Source organism: Borostomias antarcticus (genome assembly GCF_949987555.1).
Source record: "Borostomias antarcticus genome assembly, chromosome: 10".
Taxonomy (NCBI): domain Eukaryota; kingdom Metazoa; phylum Chordata; class Actinopteri; order Stomiiformes; family Stomiidae; genus Borostomias; species Borostomias antarcticus.
The window spans coordinates 20,936,211-20,951,571 of NC_140243.1; the positions used below are offsets into that span (position 1 = coordinate 20,936,211).

At 44.2% G+C, this 15,361-nt stretch overlaps 1 protein-coding gene across 1 annotated transcript in view; it reads left to right on the forward strand.

Annotated features, from left to right (window-relative positions):
* cep192 (centrosomal protein 192) overlaps positions 1–10,896 on the forward strand; it is a 29,783-nt gene extending 18,887 nt beyond the window's left edge. Inside the window, exons 34-48 of the mRNA XM_084443957.1 lie at positions 250–510; positions 1,675–1,796; positions 1,885–1,994; positions 2,156–2,318; positions 2,590–2,765; positions 3,804–3,927; positions 4,177–4,282; positions 4,677–4,878; positions 6,460–6,536; positions 6,656–6,751; positions 6,898–7,017; positions 7,385–7,497; positions 7,748–7,874; positions 8,620–8,678; positions 9,442–10,896. Of these exons, the coding sequence (XP_084300083.1) occupies positions 250–510; positions 1,675–1,796; positions 1,885–1,994; positions 2,156–2,318; positions 2,590–2,765; positions 3,804–3,927; positions 4,177–4,282; positions 4,677–4,878; positions 6,460–6,536; positions 6,656–6,751; positions 6,898–7,017; positions 7,385–7,497; positions 7,748–7,874; positions 8,620–8,678; positions 9,442–9,574 (1,989 nt within the window). The 3' untranslated portion in view covers positions 9,575–10,896. The remainder of the gene's footprint in view (positions 1–249; positions 511–1,674; positions 1,797–1,884; positions 1,995–2,155; positions 2,319–2,589; positions 2,766–3,803; positions 3,928–4,176; positions 4,283–4,676; positions 4,879–6,459; positions 6,537–6,655; positions 6,752–6,897; positions 7,018–7,384; positions 7,498–7,747; positions 7,875–8,619; positions 8,679–9,441) is intronic.
* Positions 10,897–15,361: the final 4,465 nt, after the last annotated feature.

The following is a 15,361-nucleotide window of genomic DNA, read 5'->3' on the forward strand; positions in this document are numbered from 1 at the left end:
CTCTGAAGTAGGAAGAGTGGCCATGATACTGTTCACACCAAGTGAACTTTATTTACACTTTGCCTTCCGCATACAGTATGTTTCCTCTGTTTTTATGAGTATGTGAGTATGTGAGTATGTTGTAATGAACAATCAGCACTGTGTTTTATGAGAAGTATGCACTAATGAACAATCTATACTGTGTCTATACTGTAGTAATGAACAACACCCAGTACTGTGCTCCCAAGCTAAACTGCTCCGCTCCCTCAGATTCCTCTGTCAGGATACGGGGGCACCAGCAACATCATCCTGGAGGACCTGCGGAAGTGCTCTGACGGCTACGTGGCTGTACTACCCGGCGTGTCTGCAGGCCATATCAGCAAGGTGTGTGTGTGCGTGAGGAACACGGGATCCAGGGCGGCCTACATCAAGGCTATGACCTACTCCGACTTGGAGACACGCGCAGTCATGGACCCTGCAGTCATCAGTCTCTCGCCCTCAGAGTTCATCCTCAAGGAGAGGACCCAGGAGGTAAGAGACCTGGCAGGATTTTGGAGATAAATACCATGATAATGATCTTTTTTATATCCAGTGGGGCTGGGCGATAGGATGATGATATCGTCCATGGATGGATGAAGACATTGTGATGTGACAGACGATGTCTAGCCAATTTGAATTAGCCTGGTATGACCATCCCGATTTAGTGAGCTCACTGCTTCGCTCCGCAGTATTGGTCTGGCCTTCGCCCCATAGAGAGCGATTATGTGGGAGGGGGTACTTGCCTTGACAGACAAACACCTTCAGCCAATGAGCGTTCAGCAAACCTTTGCCAAATCCAGTCGGAAGAACGGCAAAACCGTCTTTTCCACCGAGAAACTCCGCTAGTGCATACTCTTGTTCTTGTTTAAATGTTGTGATTAAGTCTATTTCTGCAATAACTGCACTTATAGCTGCGTTTATTCTTCTAACGTTAACGTTACCACTCGTTGCTTCGGGAGCCGCCATGTTTGTTTAGTGAGCGGCAGGGACACGAACCAATCAGGGGCTGCTTTCCACTGTGGAGCGGGACAGCAGTTAAAACACAGTCCCTGATTGGCCCAGTATGGTCTGGATTTTGGCATAATGGCTCTGGAGGAGGCGAAGGCCAGACCGTTCTGCGTTAGTGAAACAGAATGTGGGCTCGCGAGAACGGGATGGTCGTACCAGGCTAAATTTGAATGGCACCCCATAGTACAGCAAAGTCGGCGAGTGCAAAGCTGGGCATCATGAAGCAGACATGCTGAATGCCTATCTGGTAACTGAGGGTTTCAGACCTGCAAACTTGTCACCTTTTGGCTACAGTCACCTTTTTTATGTTAAGCATGGTAGTTTTAGTGAATCTAGAGGGTTTTAGTTTTGTATGTCGTCACTTTTTTCACTACTCCAGAGTTTGCAGGTCTGGGGTTTACTGGAATTGTTTAGCATAAACCCTGATTTGTGGTTGAATGAAAGAGAACAAAGTACAGTAGGTTTAGTAGATACCAAGGAGAGAGCACATAAAGTGCTGCATAAAATATCTTTTTTTTTTTTTTTTTTTTAATCTCGGAAGTCAGATAATGGACACTTTAGCTATTATTATATTTAAATACGACGTGACTTTATCTGTAAATGGGCACGGTTGTTTCCGTGTGTGTGTTTCTGTGTGCATCTCACCAGGTGATCACAGTGCTGATGAAGTCCACACAGAAGGAGCAGGTCCAGTGTCAGTCGGTCAATGCTCTCCTGGCCACCGTCTGTCTGTTCTGTGGAGATGAGGTCTCCAGGCAGCAGTTCAGGAGGTCAGAAGCTGAAAGGTTTTTATTTATTTATCTCAGTACTATGTGGTTTTTCACTGGTTTTCACTGGTCTATGTGTTGGTCCCTGCAGGCTGCTGCTCAGTAAGCCAGAGGCTGGGAAGAAGGTGCTGTCAGAGAACAGCCTGCTGAAGGGCCTGGACTTCAACAGGAAGTTCCTTGGGGAAGACATGGTCCTGGAGGGTAAGCAATGCCATTGAAATCACATCAAGATTTAGTGCATCTTCTCCCATTCTTAAATGGATTAGGATGGCTATAGGGATTTACATGTCATGTCACCACGCTCCATTCAAAGCATTAGTTCTGTTTCCTGTCCTTTGACATTAATTCTGGTCCTCCTGCAGCCTACGATCTGCCCCAGAGACCCAACGAGGCCCAGATCTTCTTTGGGAACATGAGCAAGGTGGTGCTGCTGCTCCTGGGTAGTGTGGAGACCTCCGACTCAGGGGAGAGCGACCACGTCGAGACCCTTCGACCCTGCACTCGTCAGGGCTCTGAGTCCGACAGGTACTTTTGGTTTTTCTCCGGGGAAATGGAATACCCTCAGACCTTAAATTCAAATCATCTCTATTGACAAGTTACATGTTACTAGGACCACTGAGATTCTGTACTTGGGCCACGAAACATAAAACACAGCAACACGTAGGCCGTATGAATACCACTGATGCATACAGAATACATCAATTCTCTATAAACAAAGTGTGTCAAGCTGTTGCTTGTGATTTTGAAGCGGATGTTGGTTGTTTAATGTGCTTTCATTGTTCTATTATTATTCCAGTGGCTTTGGGACCTCCGACCGCCACATCAGTAACGTGTCCCTTGATGTGCTGCCAGTGAAGGGTCCTCAGGGGCCGGCTCTTCGGGTAGGGGAGCCCACCCTGAAGGAGCCCTCAGACAGACAGAGGACCTGGAGTCTCCAGCCTGACCAGCTGGTTCTCACTGCCCCCAGCATCAGTGAGTCCTGTTTGTATTTAGTCTATTTCAAGTTTATCTAACCAGGGAGACCTGGTTCGGGGCTCAGCGAGGATATTGCATCCATACACTACCACGTTGTAAGGTCCCGGCAAATGTGATGCACACGCATACTGAGAAAAACAGCTTTAAGAACTGACAATGTTTGAGAAACAGTGAACCAAAAGTATATCTATTGTTGTTTAGGATGCAAAAGACCTTGGCGCTATGTGAGGTGACATCCAAAGCAAGCCTTGTTTGGACATAGTGGGCTGATGCCAATTATCTCAGTGGCACCTTGTGGCAGTGTATTATGTAATATCATTGAGCCCCGAGTCAGATCTAGGGAGATCTCTCTAGAGAGCTAAAATGGCAGCAGCAGTAGGGACCCTCTCAACAGGCAGGGAGGAGGGACAGAGGAGCCCGAGTTGATATGGCGTCTGCTGACTCTGGTACTCTAAACGTAAGTGTTTGAATCCTGCTCAGACACACTGTATAATGGTCTATCTCAGGCTTGTCCTCTGGGCCAGATCTCCTCCACAGAGGCCTCCTATCTGGCCCGCGAGGTGATTTGAGGAATCATGCAAATAAATGTAATGTTACATTGCCATCTGCAGTTATTTTCCTACGATATTGGTGTATAATACTGTGTGTAATTCCTATTTTGAGCAAAGGGGGGCGGGGGCTCGATCCCTATTGTAATTGTATTGTTATTATTCTTTTCTGTCCGACCAACTCAGTCCCTTAACTTTAAACATTTTCGCCCTTCGTACAGACCCTGAACAATATCACTCGAAATAATGAACCAAGACACATGGTAGCAGCCATTATCAATTAGAACTTTCTAAAGTCCTTGAAAGAAATCACAGAAACATCCCAAGTCAAAACAAAGTAGACTCTGTACTCTCACTTATTTACAGCCCTTATGGATAAAGCTACTTCAGCTGTGTGAAGTGATAGTGGCCAGTGACCTCAACTGAATTTGAACCTGTGGTCAATATAACTTGTCTCCATCTAATAGTCCTTGTTTTGTCTCATTAGACGGAGCAGCCAACACCAGGCAGGTGCAGATCCAGAATCATTCATCCAGAGAGCTGAGCTTTGAGTTGTCCTGGCCGGCCCACTGTCTGACCATCACGCCTCAGCACGGACTCATAGAGCCACAGTAGGAAGCCTTTCTATCCACCCACACCCCAATCTCTTTCCCTGCCCCTATCCCTTCTCTCAACCCTACACCCTCAACCCTCACCTCTACTCCTGTCTCCTCTCATCTCCCAACCTTCACCAAACCCCTTTCACTTTGCTGTAAATACCTTAATGATGCATGGATTCATAGATTTCATCCTCAGTTTCTTGCCTCATTTGTTTTGTTAAAGAAGATTATTCTATAAATATTAATGTTCTGTTCACTCAGGTGCCACCTGCAAATCCTTATCAGCCCGAACCCCTCCCTAGCGACCAAGTCTGCCCTGCTGCCATGGAAAGGGCAGGTCTACGTCCAGTGTGACAACCAACAGAAGGTATCAGAATGTCCTGTGTCTGTCTCCCTGCTCATTGGATACATTCTGTACTGTAGAATGGCACACAAGAAGTATGCTTTGTTTGATTTTATGCTTTCTTGCCTCAATGTGTCTTAGACCTAGGGGAGATCATATCCCATGGAGAGATCATATCCTATTTGATCAAATCATGTTAATATATGTATTGTCTCTGAGGGAACTTTGTAGTGCAGTCAGTTAGGATAACAAGTCAAACACAATTAATTCATACATAGAAACACAAAATAACAATGACCTAAAAGGGCATAGCTAACTATTAAAATGACATAGCTATTGTAACTATTAAAATGGCATAGCTAACTTTATTAAAACAAGGATGAAGATCAGTTGTCTTACTTTCTGTCCTGCTGTCCAGTTCATAAAAGTGCAGATCCGTCAGGATCTGGCTCTAGATGTGTCTACCGTCCCCGGGGATAAGAGCCTGTCAGCCCTGCCCCCCCAGGCTGCCACCCCCCTGGCCTTCCCGGTCCAACCCCAGACCAAGGCTCCCCAGACCCAGGTGGAGATCACCAACCGTACCATCATCTTCCCTGCCACACCCTCTGGCGAAACCTCAGGTGAGACCCACGAGGTAGAACTTGTGTTAAAAAGACGGAATGTTCAGATATTGAATCAATGGTTTCTTGGCTCGAATCTGAAAGGTATCTCCACATGAAAAGAGTCTCTTCCAAATATATTGAAACCTCTCTCTGGTGCCTGAAATGTTAAATACCTTTAGCTGCGACTAGCAGCTCTATAGCTCAGTTGGTTGGGCCACAAAAATAGGGTCTGCCTGTATATGCGTGTATGAGGTAGGGATGTGCGCAGATAGTCATTTATCCGACTATATGGTGGAGCTTCTGCTAGTCGTTTAGGAAATAGCCTAGATGGATAACTAAATATATAATATAATTTGATTTTTTTTTTAAGAAAAAAAAAAAAGATTTAATTAATTAAGGTTACATCACTCACAGTAGCCTACTCAGGCGTAGGGTAGGGTTATTGTCACACTATGCACCTGGCGGGTGGGATATAACCCAAAGTGAGCACGTGAATTGGAGTTTAGTCATAATTATAATAATTATGCATGTTCCCATTGTGACCCCTGACCTAGTTACCGTTAATAGGGCTACGAGAGAGAGAGAGAGGTTCCAATCCTTACTACAGCCTTGCAGTAGTATATAGTCTCGCAGCTATTATCATTATCATTCAAACTAAATCACAGCATGTGAGCTGAGTGGGTGGTTTCAGTCAGAGCGATCAGCATTCTCTCCCACTCCAATTCCACTCAGATCAGGCAGAATGTCAACTTGTTCACTCTGGCGAGATCAAAAATCGGGCAACTTCGGTGGAGTGGGTGGATTCGAATGTCTGGACCCAGTCTAGCTCAGACCACAAGTTTGAAGCATGTCCAATCATTTCTGTCAGTGAAATAAGCACATTAATTTACATTCATATACAAATACATTACTTTAATTTCATCTACTATCTGAATTAAATGCAGTTAATGTCCTCTGTGTGTGAGAAAGAGAGATGTATAGTGTCTTGTTGTTAAGGGACCATAGCAAAATGCCAATGTTTTCTTCGTGCACCAGCGCATGCCTTGTTTTATGGCCGTGTCACGACTTGAAATAAATATGTTTTAAGACATGAATAGGCTATACCAACGTCCATATAAAGTAGGCTATTTTTTCATCACATTGTGCTTTTCTTGGGGTTATTTATTTTTCAAACATCAAATATCCGTTCATGAATCAGTCATTCCATTGCGCCTCTGCTTAATTCTATTAAAAAGGTTAGTTTAGATTAGATATTACCTTTGAGTAGGCTAATATCAATGTTCTAATTTTAGCCTAATTAAATATTACAGGCTATTTAGCCTACTCTTCAGTTAAACAAAATACATCACATTTAGATCTTTGCTAAGTAATAAGCTGTAACAGCTGAAGTGCTGTTTTGGGGAGAGCGAAGTGAGTAACCCTGTGCAACGAATGCAAATTGGCTACCTCTTGAGTGGTTGGGAATATCTGTGATAGACTAGTCGTACAGTCGGTTGCAAACCACTATCTAGTCCTCAGTGCACATCCCTAGTATGAGGTAATTGCAAATTCGTGCTTGTTTAATGTTTTGCATTGCGTGTCTTCCTTTCTTCCTCTCAGAGGCTAGGCTGGAGGTGGAGAACGGGAAGGAGGAGGTCAGGTGGTACCTTTCATCCTTCGCCCCTCCATATGTCAAGGTGTCCAACTCTGAAATTTGCTCTTATCTCAACTTAACATTTAGAGTTTTCCATTGCCTCTGTTCCTAAGACCCCATCCCTTTTCTTTCTCCCTCTGACCTTGTCCCTCTCTCCCTCAGGGGGTGGACAAGAGTGGGGATGTTTATCGAGCCACATACACGGCCTTCAGATGCTCCAGGGTGTCTGGCACACTGGGAGCCAAGGAGAAGATGCAGGTGAGTTGTGTGTGTGTGTTTCCCTCATACCCATGAAATGCATTGCCTTTATCTTATTGCGTCGATGAATTGATGCAATGCATGTTTGGAGAATGTCTTGAGCTTTGAATTATGTTTAAGGGTAATTGTTTTCTGTCCACGCCCAGGTGCCTGTCACCTTCCTGCCCCGGGACCGTGGGGACTACGCTCAGTTCTGGGACCTGGAGTGCCACTCTGTGGCTGACCCCCAGCACAAGACCCAGATCCGCTTCCAGTTCTGTGGCACGGTGAGAAAGGAGGGACTCACTCTTTAGAAGCGAACTGTAGTCCCCCACAGCTTAGACACTTGTATGTGGAGCATAGCATCTTGACTATGATAGAACTTAAGCAATATTATGTACATAAGCCCTCTGATAGGATATGTGGAATTTTTGTGTTTTCTTCTGTGCTGTTCTTGAAAAAATGCCAACCTAAAGCTAAATCGCTTTTGAATGCTGGCTTTGTTACGTCAGTTCACAAGTTGTCTTGACACTACGAAAGCGGCTTTCATGACTGTGCGTGCGTGGGGGGGGGGTTATTACTTACTTTTATCCAAAGAAATATACATTATCTGCTAAATGACTAATGTAATGTGTGTGTGTTTGTGCTTCTCAGGGTGTGAAGGGAGGTCCAGTGGAGAGGCCCCAGGTGGGGGACTGCTCTCTGGTGAGAACTGAAGTCACCGTCAAGACCAGGAAGAGGCCTGATAGTTCTACAGTAAAGACTAGGTAAGGAAGGACCTACTCCCCTACAAATCTCACAATATTTGACCAAACAGTCTATCTAATGATAATGTGCAGTAATTAGGGTTAGGGTTAGGAAACAGGGTTAGGGTTAGGAAAATAGGAAAATATGTAGACTCCTGCTCTATGGGCCATTCTCGCTCTGACAAGACTTGTTTATTTACTTATATATGATATGACTTGCACTATGACTACTACTGTATCTAACAGTTTAAAGTGGATGTTGTGTTTCCAGCCCGGAGGAGTCCCCACAGAGGGGAGTGTACACCCCCCAAGACCTGTACACTTTCCCAGCCACCCGGGTGGGTGAATCCAGCTCCCTAAAGGTCAACTTCCGCAATAATTCTTTTGAAGCACATGAGGTGAGCAGACATCCACAGTTTCTGGATACTGACCAGTGAATGACAGATTGTTTTGTTTTTTGCTTTTGTGCAGCTGCATTCTTAATGGTTGTTCTTGCAATGTTAAAATGTGATATTTAATATTAAACATTTTCTCTAATCAAGCAGATATAAGCCCTTTTTCCATAAGATTTTCAAGCAAATTAACACCTAAATTGATGACAATTTGAGCGATATTAGAAGCCTACAAACGGTTTTCCATTAACAGAATGATTCTAGTGAGTTAACTTGATGTTATACTGCTCCGTATTGATGCACATTTTAGTAACTCTAGAGCATTTTCCATTATAGTGAATGGAATCCAAATATTACATTGGGCATGCACTAATCTATTGAGGTGAACGTCTTTGGTATGCGCAAGACAATTCCTCTAGCGCAAACTCGATATATAGATACATTCTAATATCGCTACAACATTTTTCCATCACATGAATGTCAAATCAACTCTCCACCCCTAGCGAGCATATTAAATTAGCGCGTCAAAATTCTTTAATCAATGTAATTCTTTACCATGTCGCAGTAACCTTTTGATTCACATCTATTTTGAGCGGGTTAACTTTTGATGGAAAAAGTGCTATAGTCCCAGCCACTTACAATAATGGCATGGATTGTTCATCGTAGCTGCAGTGTGATGGATATTACATAACCCCCCTAAGTGCCTTGCAATGCATGGTTTTGATGTTGAGCTTCTCTAATTGACTTGCAGTTGAGATTCGTAAAGCCTAGGGAGCCGTTCCACATCAAGCATTCCAAATATTCCTTAAGGTGAGTCACAGCCTGGCCATTGCTGATGGCAACATTATGCCCTCTTGAATAATCAATGAACAGTTTCAGATCTAAAGAGACAGTTCTGATGTGCTTCCTGAAAGGCTTTTGATTGATCTAGTCTGTGACATCATTCCCTTGCTGCGCTAGCCCCCCTGAGAGGGGAGGCTGAGGCGACGGAAAGTCCAGTTCACTGGGTGGGCACTCAGGTCCAGGGGATGATTGACAGCGGCAGGTACTTGCTGTGCTGAACTGAGCTGGCGTTTACTTTCTGCTACATTCAGATAGAAAAGTGATGCATAGAGCAGAAACAAGGTACATGCATATGCAATATGCATGATTCATTTGGTGTTTTTTGTATCTGCAGAGTGGAGGAGTAGTAATGTGTCCTCCTCCTGAAGGCGCCCCTGGCCTGGCTGCCGTAGGTGTGGTGTGTTGTTGGTGTCAGTGCTGCTGTGTGGAGTGTTGGGGCTCAGCATGTTGTGACTCCTCACGCATCCTCATTTCCACCACATCCCCATCATGATAAATGAAACTGTGGCTGTTTGTATGTTGTTGTTGTTTTTTTTTTACATGAATACAGACTTGTGATCAAAGAAACACTTTCAGATCTCATGGACTGAATTCTGTGTCATGTTCTGTACAGAGCCTGTACTGTTATCTTGTCACATTTTCATTTCTAGGTGGTCATTTGTGTGCGTGTACGTGTGTACTCACTCACTATACACACTGTACACGTTTTCTAAATTATTCTGTCCTGCAGATCCCACCACTACATCAACCTACCAGTCCAGTTCAAACCGGACACAGCAGGGAAACACGCCAGCTTGCTGCTCATCCAGTCAGAAACAAGCGGGAGCCTCACTATCCAGCTGACTGGTGAGGCCTTACCCTGAGTCCCTCTGCTGGCTGTGGGTCACTGCCTCCAGCTTCGTGCGGAACTGCTCGGGCCAGACGAGACACTGAGACAGTACTGACGATCAAATGAAGAGGAGGAGGAGCTGGGATGATGACACTCCTCGTTCTTGCCTTACTCACAAACAATGTGGATTAATAGTGCTTATTTGCACAGTTTGACCCAGCTTCTGCTTACCACTCTACCCTCCGTCCTAGGTTAGGCACAGGTGTCCTCAGCTGGCCTGTGAGCATTGAACAATGGTTCAGTTTGTGCTGTTTAGCGGAATGGTTTGGTCTGACTGGCTCAGAATTAGGCTGTGCTCCTCTGGCCGTGTATAGAGCTAATGATTTTTGTCACTTGACTCTGAGTCCGCCATTTGCATAACCCTGAGTCTCATGATGTCACGAGGCGGCATTGTTGCCCTTGTTATGCAGCTGCAGAAAAACATTTGGGATATTTAACGGATTATCTTTGATTTTGTTTCAGTGGAATGCTTTTTTCTCATTGATTATTTGGCTGCATGGATTTTTATTTTTATATTAAAAGACATGCAGTTTTACCTTTTGCTCATATGGGACTTTTATAGCATTTCATAAAATAGGTCTTTCCACATACAGTAATTGAAGTTATGTACCTGAAGTGGGTTAAGAAATAAATGTTAAAAAACAATTAGCACATCTGTATTCAGTCTCCCTATGCCAGAGTCGCATCATTTGGATTTAAATTTGAGCTCATGTCCTTATATCATTGTGGGCATGTTTGTCTCTGCCTGCATACGTGTGTGTCTGGCTGCGTGTGTATGCGTCTGTCTTTGCCTGCCGTCTGTGTCCGTGTTGCTGGCATTGTCGCTATGGTAATACAGTTTGCCTAGCCTGTCAATGCTGTGTGTTCGCTCCTGGCAGCTTCCCACAGCCCAGACTTCCAGAGTCCAGCTTCCCAGAGCTTTCCAGATGCACTTAATGGAGTGATGATCAGGACAGCTCCACAGCAGCAGGATCTTTAATGATAACATGCTAAAACCAGCTCTGTGGTTGGCTTGGTAACGTGGCCCTGTTCAGTGTGGTTACCATGACAAAAAGCTGTTGATGTGTAATCAATGCTCTAGCCAGAGACAAGTGGAGCTCTATTTCCTGTTCCTGTGGGTTTAAAGGGAAAACACCCAAAGGCATGTTAGGCAGATGGTCTGTACAACGGGGAATGGTTGATCTGAGCTGTTGTAGGGTTTACTACTCACTTGCTGAAAGAAATTGATTTTCATGTCCATTACGATTTCAAGTTATGAATGTCTATATTGTATATTATTTATACGCACATACTTTTTATGAATATGTATTTTTAAGCAACACTCTTGAGAAAATAAAGATTTGGCCATACATATACTGTATTGTCTCTTTTCCCCATTGACTGGTTTTCCCAATATTGTTTTGTGAGATGTTTGCAGCCTATTTTACACAAAAGCAGTGTCTTGCGTGGGGCATATGGCTGCCAGAATATAAACACGTATTCCCTCAAAACTCCTACTCTTCCACTTTCACATATTTATTTTTTGTGTAAACTAATGGATCATCCTCCCGTATGATCAAAGTTGGTTGAAAAAACCGTTATCCTTATAAACAGGCCTAGTTTGTACAGTCAAAATATTACATCGACTTACCTCGACAAAACCACGTATATAGATTTTCTCCCAACAGTAAAATGATTTCGATGCAAAGAGCTGAAATGAAAATAGTCTTCATCTAGTTGTCAGGAGGAGGGGTCATTTTCAGATTGACTGGTCTGAGAATGATAGGAGCTGTAGTAGCCTAGTCTGGGGCCTAGTCTGGGGCCTAGTCTGGGGCCTAGTCTGGGGCCTAGTCTGGGGCCTAGTCTGGGGCCTAGTCTGGGGTCTAGTCTGGGGCCTAGTCTGGGGTCTAGTTTGGGGTCTAGTCTGGGGCCTAGTCTGGGGTCTAGTTTGGGGTCTAGTCTGGGGCCTAGTCTGGGGTCTAGTCTGGGGCCTAGTCTGGGGTCTAGTCTGGGCTCTTTCTCGTTCGGTGTTGTTTCGCCGGTCTAGAGCCTAAACGCGATGACGCATAATCATCCGGTCTGGACCGGAAGACGAACAGTTGTTGTAATGTTTTTACTGTAGGCTGCACATGGTGAAGTTTCGAGTAGATAACATTCGCGATGGCATCACCAGGCATAACACCGACGAACATTTTAAAATAAGATGCAAGGAGAACTACCGGTTAAGGAAAAATAAAGCAAGCGGATGCTGGAGGCGGGCTCGAGCCGGATGATGGGGCGGGGAAGTAACTAGATACTAAATAGATACCAGGTTCTCCTCCCCGAGGAGAGACCCTATACCTCCCCGAGGAGAGACCCTATACCTCCCCGAGGAGAGACCCTATACCTCCATGGGAGAGCCTGGTGATGCGAGGCTAGTAGTAGCCTAGTCCCTTTTAGGGGGTATTCTCTCCTTCATGCGAATCGCCACCTACCAGCCTAACAGTGTTATTACAAGTTTAATGTAGTCGTACAGTTGTTTGGATAACCACTGAGTCTGCCGCAATACAATAATAATAAAATAAATAAGGAGAAGAAGACGAAGTACCAGTAGTTTTCTGCAGATGTCACTAGAGTATTGAGCTGCACCGACTAAAGCTATGAGGAGGACTGGCAGAGATGCCCTGATGAAGCTAGCCGTCCACCCAGTCTGCTAGCTGACTGTGTTGCCACAGTTGGACTTAACAACGTCTTGCTAGCTAACTGTACAGTACAGACAGTGGTACAGACCTTTCGCTCACTGTGCTCGACCGCAATATAGCATTAAACACAGGTAAGTCTGACAGAGAGGTACATGTTGTGGTGGTGGATGCTTCTAGTTAGGGGGTGGTTGAACTGTTAGCTAGCCAGCTACCGTTTTAAGGGTGCTAGCCTGTGAGCCGTAAGCTCGCCCTACATATCTGTCATGGTAGCTAGCAGCTAGTCAGCTAGCTACAGTAACGTTGCGTCCTGTGTTGTATGTGGCTCAGTCAACTTGTGCTGTCATGGTTAGGTCGTACTGGGGTGTTCTATCTACGCTATGTCTACCCAGTGTTAAGAAAAAATATATATTTTCATAGAGATTGTGTTAGTATCTGTTTGGCTGTCACCCACCCATGGTCTACTTTACAAGAGCACCAGCAGCAAGTGAATTAAATGTCTACTAGCAAGCTAGCTTTCCACTGCGAGTTGCAGGAGAGACGCAGGACAGGACGACCAGCAGGACCACTTGTTTCCACCAGCATGCTTGCAAACTGGCCGCAGCATCCTGTAACGTTAGTGGGCGCTGAAATGCTTGTTGTTTAAGCTAGCTAGCATTTTATTTGCTAAGGATGCTAGCTAGCTTGTTATTTAATCCAAAGTGAAATGTATTTTATTAACTGGCATGATTCTCAGCTACTGTATTCTGACAGCGTGGGCTAACGTTTGTGATTGAGAACCATCTTTGATGGAGTTTGCTTCAGTTTCAGTTTTGACTAGCAGGCCGTGTTGGGCATCATTGCAACCAAATATTAAAATATGATATTTTCATTAAAACACATCATCCTATAAGGGTCATCTGTCGCAATATGGATGGCTCGACACACCTGGATGCTTACACACACACACACACACACACACACACACACACACACACACACACCTTGTCATACACACATCGTTAGTTGGGTCAGTTTTGGTAGGAGGACTACTGTATGAAGTGCACTCTGACTGTAATTGTAGATTAAATCCCATATATGAAAAATAAAAGCATGCCTCTGCCTTGGCAGGTTACATCATTCCGCCCCTGCTATACCCCATCTCTGCTTGCACTCATGCACTGAACATTTGAATTGAGCTGGGATACCTGAGTGCTCTGCTTAGGAGGACTCAGGAGAGGCATAGTTTTGCAGCACTCATAAATACACACACACATGCACAGCTCTCTCCCCCATTGTTCTGACACCCTCCATAAAGAAATCCCAAAGTGTCAGCTCAGCCCTGCCATGAGGGGTTTGGAATGTTGTCATAGAACTGCCAGGCTTGGCAGCTGATGCCAAGAACTAGCCAGCCATGAGTGAGCCATTGGTTATTTCTGCAAGGAGGCTTTCATACTTTAATGACCCCTTTGTCTCATGTACAGGCAATAAGGAGGTGTTCCAGCTTTGGGGTTTGCACCAGTGTTCCCTGCACCACTGTTCAAGAGTGGTGGACTGCAACTGCTAAAACTGCACCGCCCACAGCTGATCTTTTCCAATGGTAATTTTGCTGAGGTGCAGCGGTTTGTGTGAGCAGTGTATTTGGGGCGAAAAAGATTGCAACAAGTAGGTGAGACTAGACAAGGTTACTATCTACATCTAATGCAAAAATAATGTGAAAAGTAACTATTCTATGTCTTACAGTCTGTTATGAAACATTCATCCTTTGCCTGTAGCCTACTGTAGTTTAAGGCTTGACATATATATACCCACTGGCACTTAAATCAACCTTGTCTACTGAATTTAAACCCGCAATTTGTAGGATTTAAAGACCTCAGAGAAAACGTCTGTGTCTACTGATTTGTTCTGCTCTCTGCCTGCTGAGATCTATAATAATATAATATAAAAATAGAAACTCTTTAGCTCAGTCAGACGAGCAACAGGGGGTGTTCTTAATCTTCTCCCGCCTTATTCGGGACTGTGGGCGTACCCAAACTGCTCCAAGCAAGCCAGGCATTGGATAATAAACTCGATTTACCCTCACAGCTGCAGGTGGTGGGGTTTCTGAGCAAAAGATAGGCTGCATATTCTCTCATTAAGGGAGATTGATGGGCAACTGACCGTGGAGAACGTAATGTAGGGCCTAATCTATATTGCATCCTATCCCCTCAAGTATCATATCACTGATTTGATCTACCCCACATGCAAAGTTGTTTTCAATCTTAAAGCATTTTATTAAGGAAATATAAAATAAAAGTGTGTTTGTTGGTGAGAAACAGAGGGTTGCTTCTCAGTGCGGTAGGATTGATTCAATTTTATACCACATCAACTTTACTGATAGGAGCAGGAATACCTTGCAGATGTTGTCTGTGCTGCTGAATAGGAAAATTAGCCTACATATTACTTAACCAACTAACTTGACTTGAGTGTAGGCTTGACATCATATTTTTGGTATGACTTTGCAACATGCTACTGAGGTAATAGCCTACTGCTGCAATCTCTTTTAAAGCCACAGTGTAGTTGTGGCTTAGCCTACATGAGTGCCTGCTAAAATCAATCTATTGAAATATGATATTCAAATATGGTCTTCTAGTTTGCTGTATCCTGTTCTCTGACTCCCTAGCTGATGCTAGGGTCAGTGATTGTTTTCATTCGGACTAGTATCATCTCATTAGCCTACTTGGCCAAATATACTGTAGGCAAGTAGAGCAAAGCCATGGCTTTCCATGTGACTAAGTTATTGAACTATGCAAGCCATACTGGTATGCCATATGCTGCTAACATCTTGGAGGAAACACTGATTTGGACACTCCATCTCCATTCCGTTGTAGAGCCAAGATTAAATGGCTGTTTCAGTGTAATACTGAGATGTGAAACAGGCGCATTAAAGGAGTAGTAAAGGGACAATGCATGTTTAGCCCTGTTTTAAGGTTACTTATGATCATATACAATGGTTCAGATCAAAACATTGACAAAGCTAGCATTTTTGAGAAAGTTGATAATTGCTCTACCACCGTTTTGGTCATACAATGGATGTGGATGGGCATCTTGAGAAATCATTCAAAAACATGTTAAAGTCGATTTCA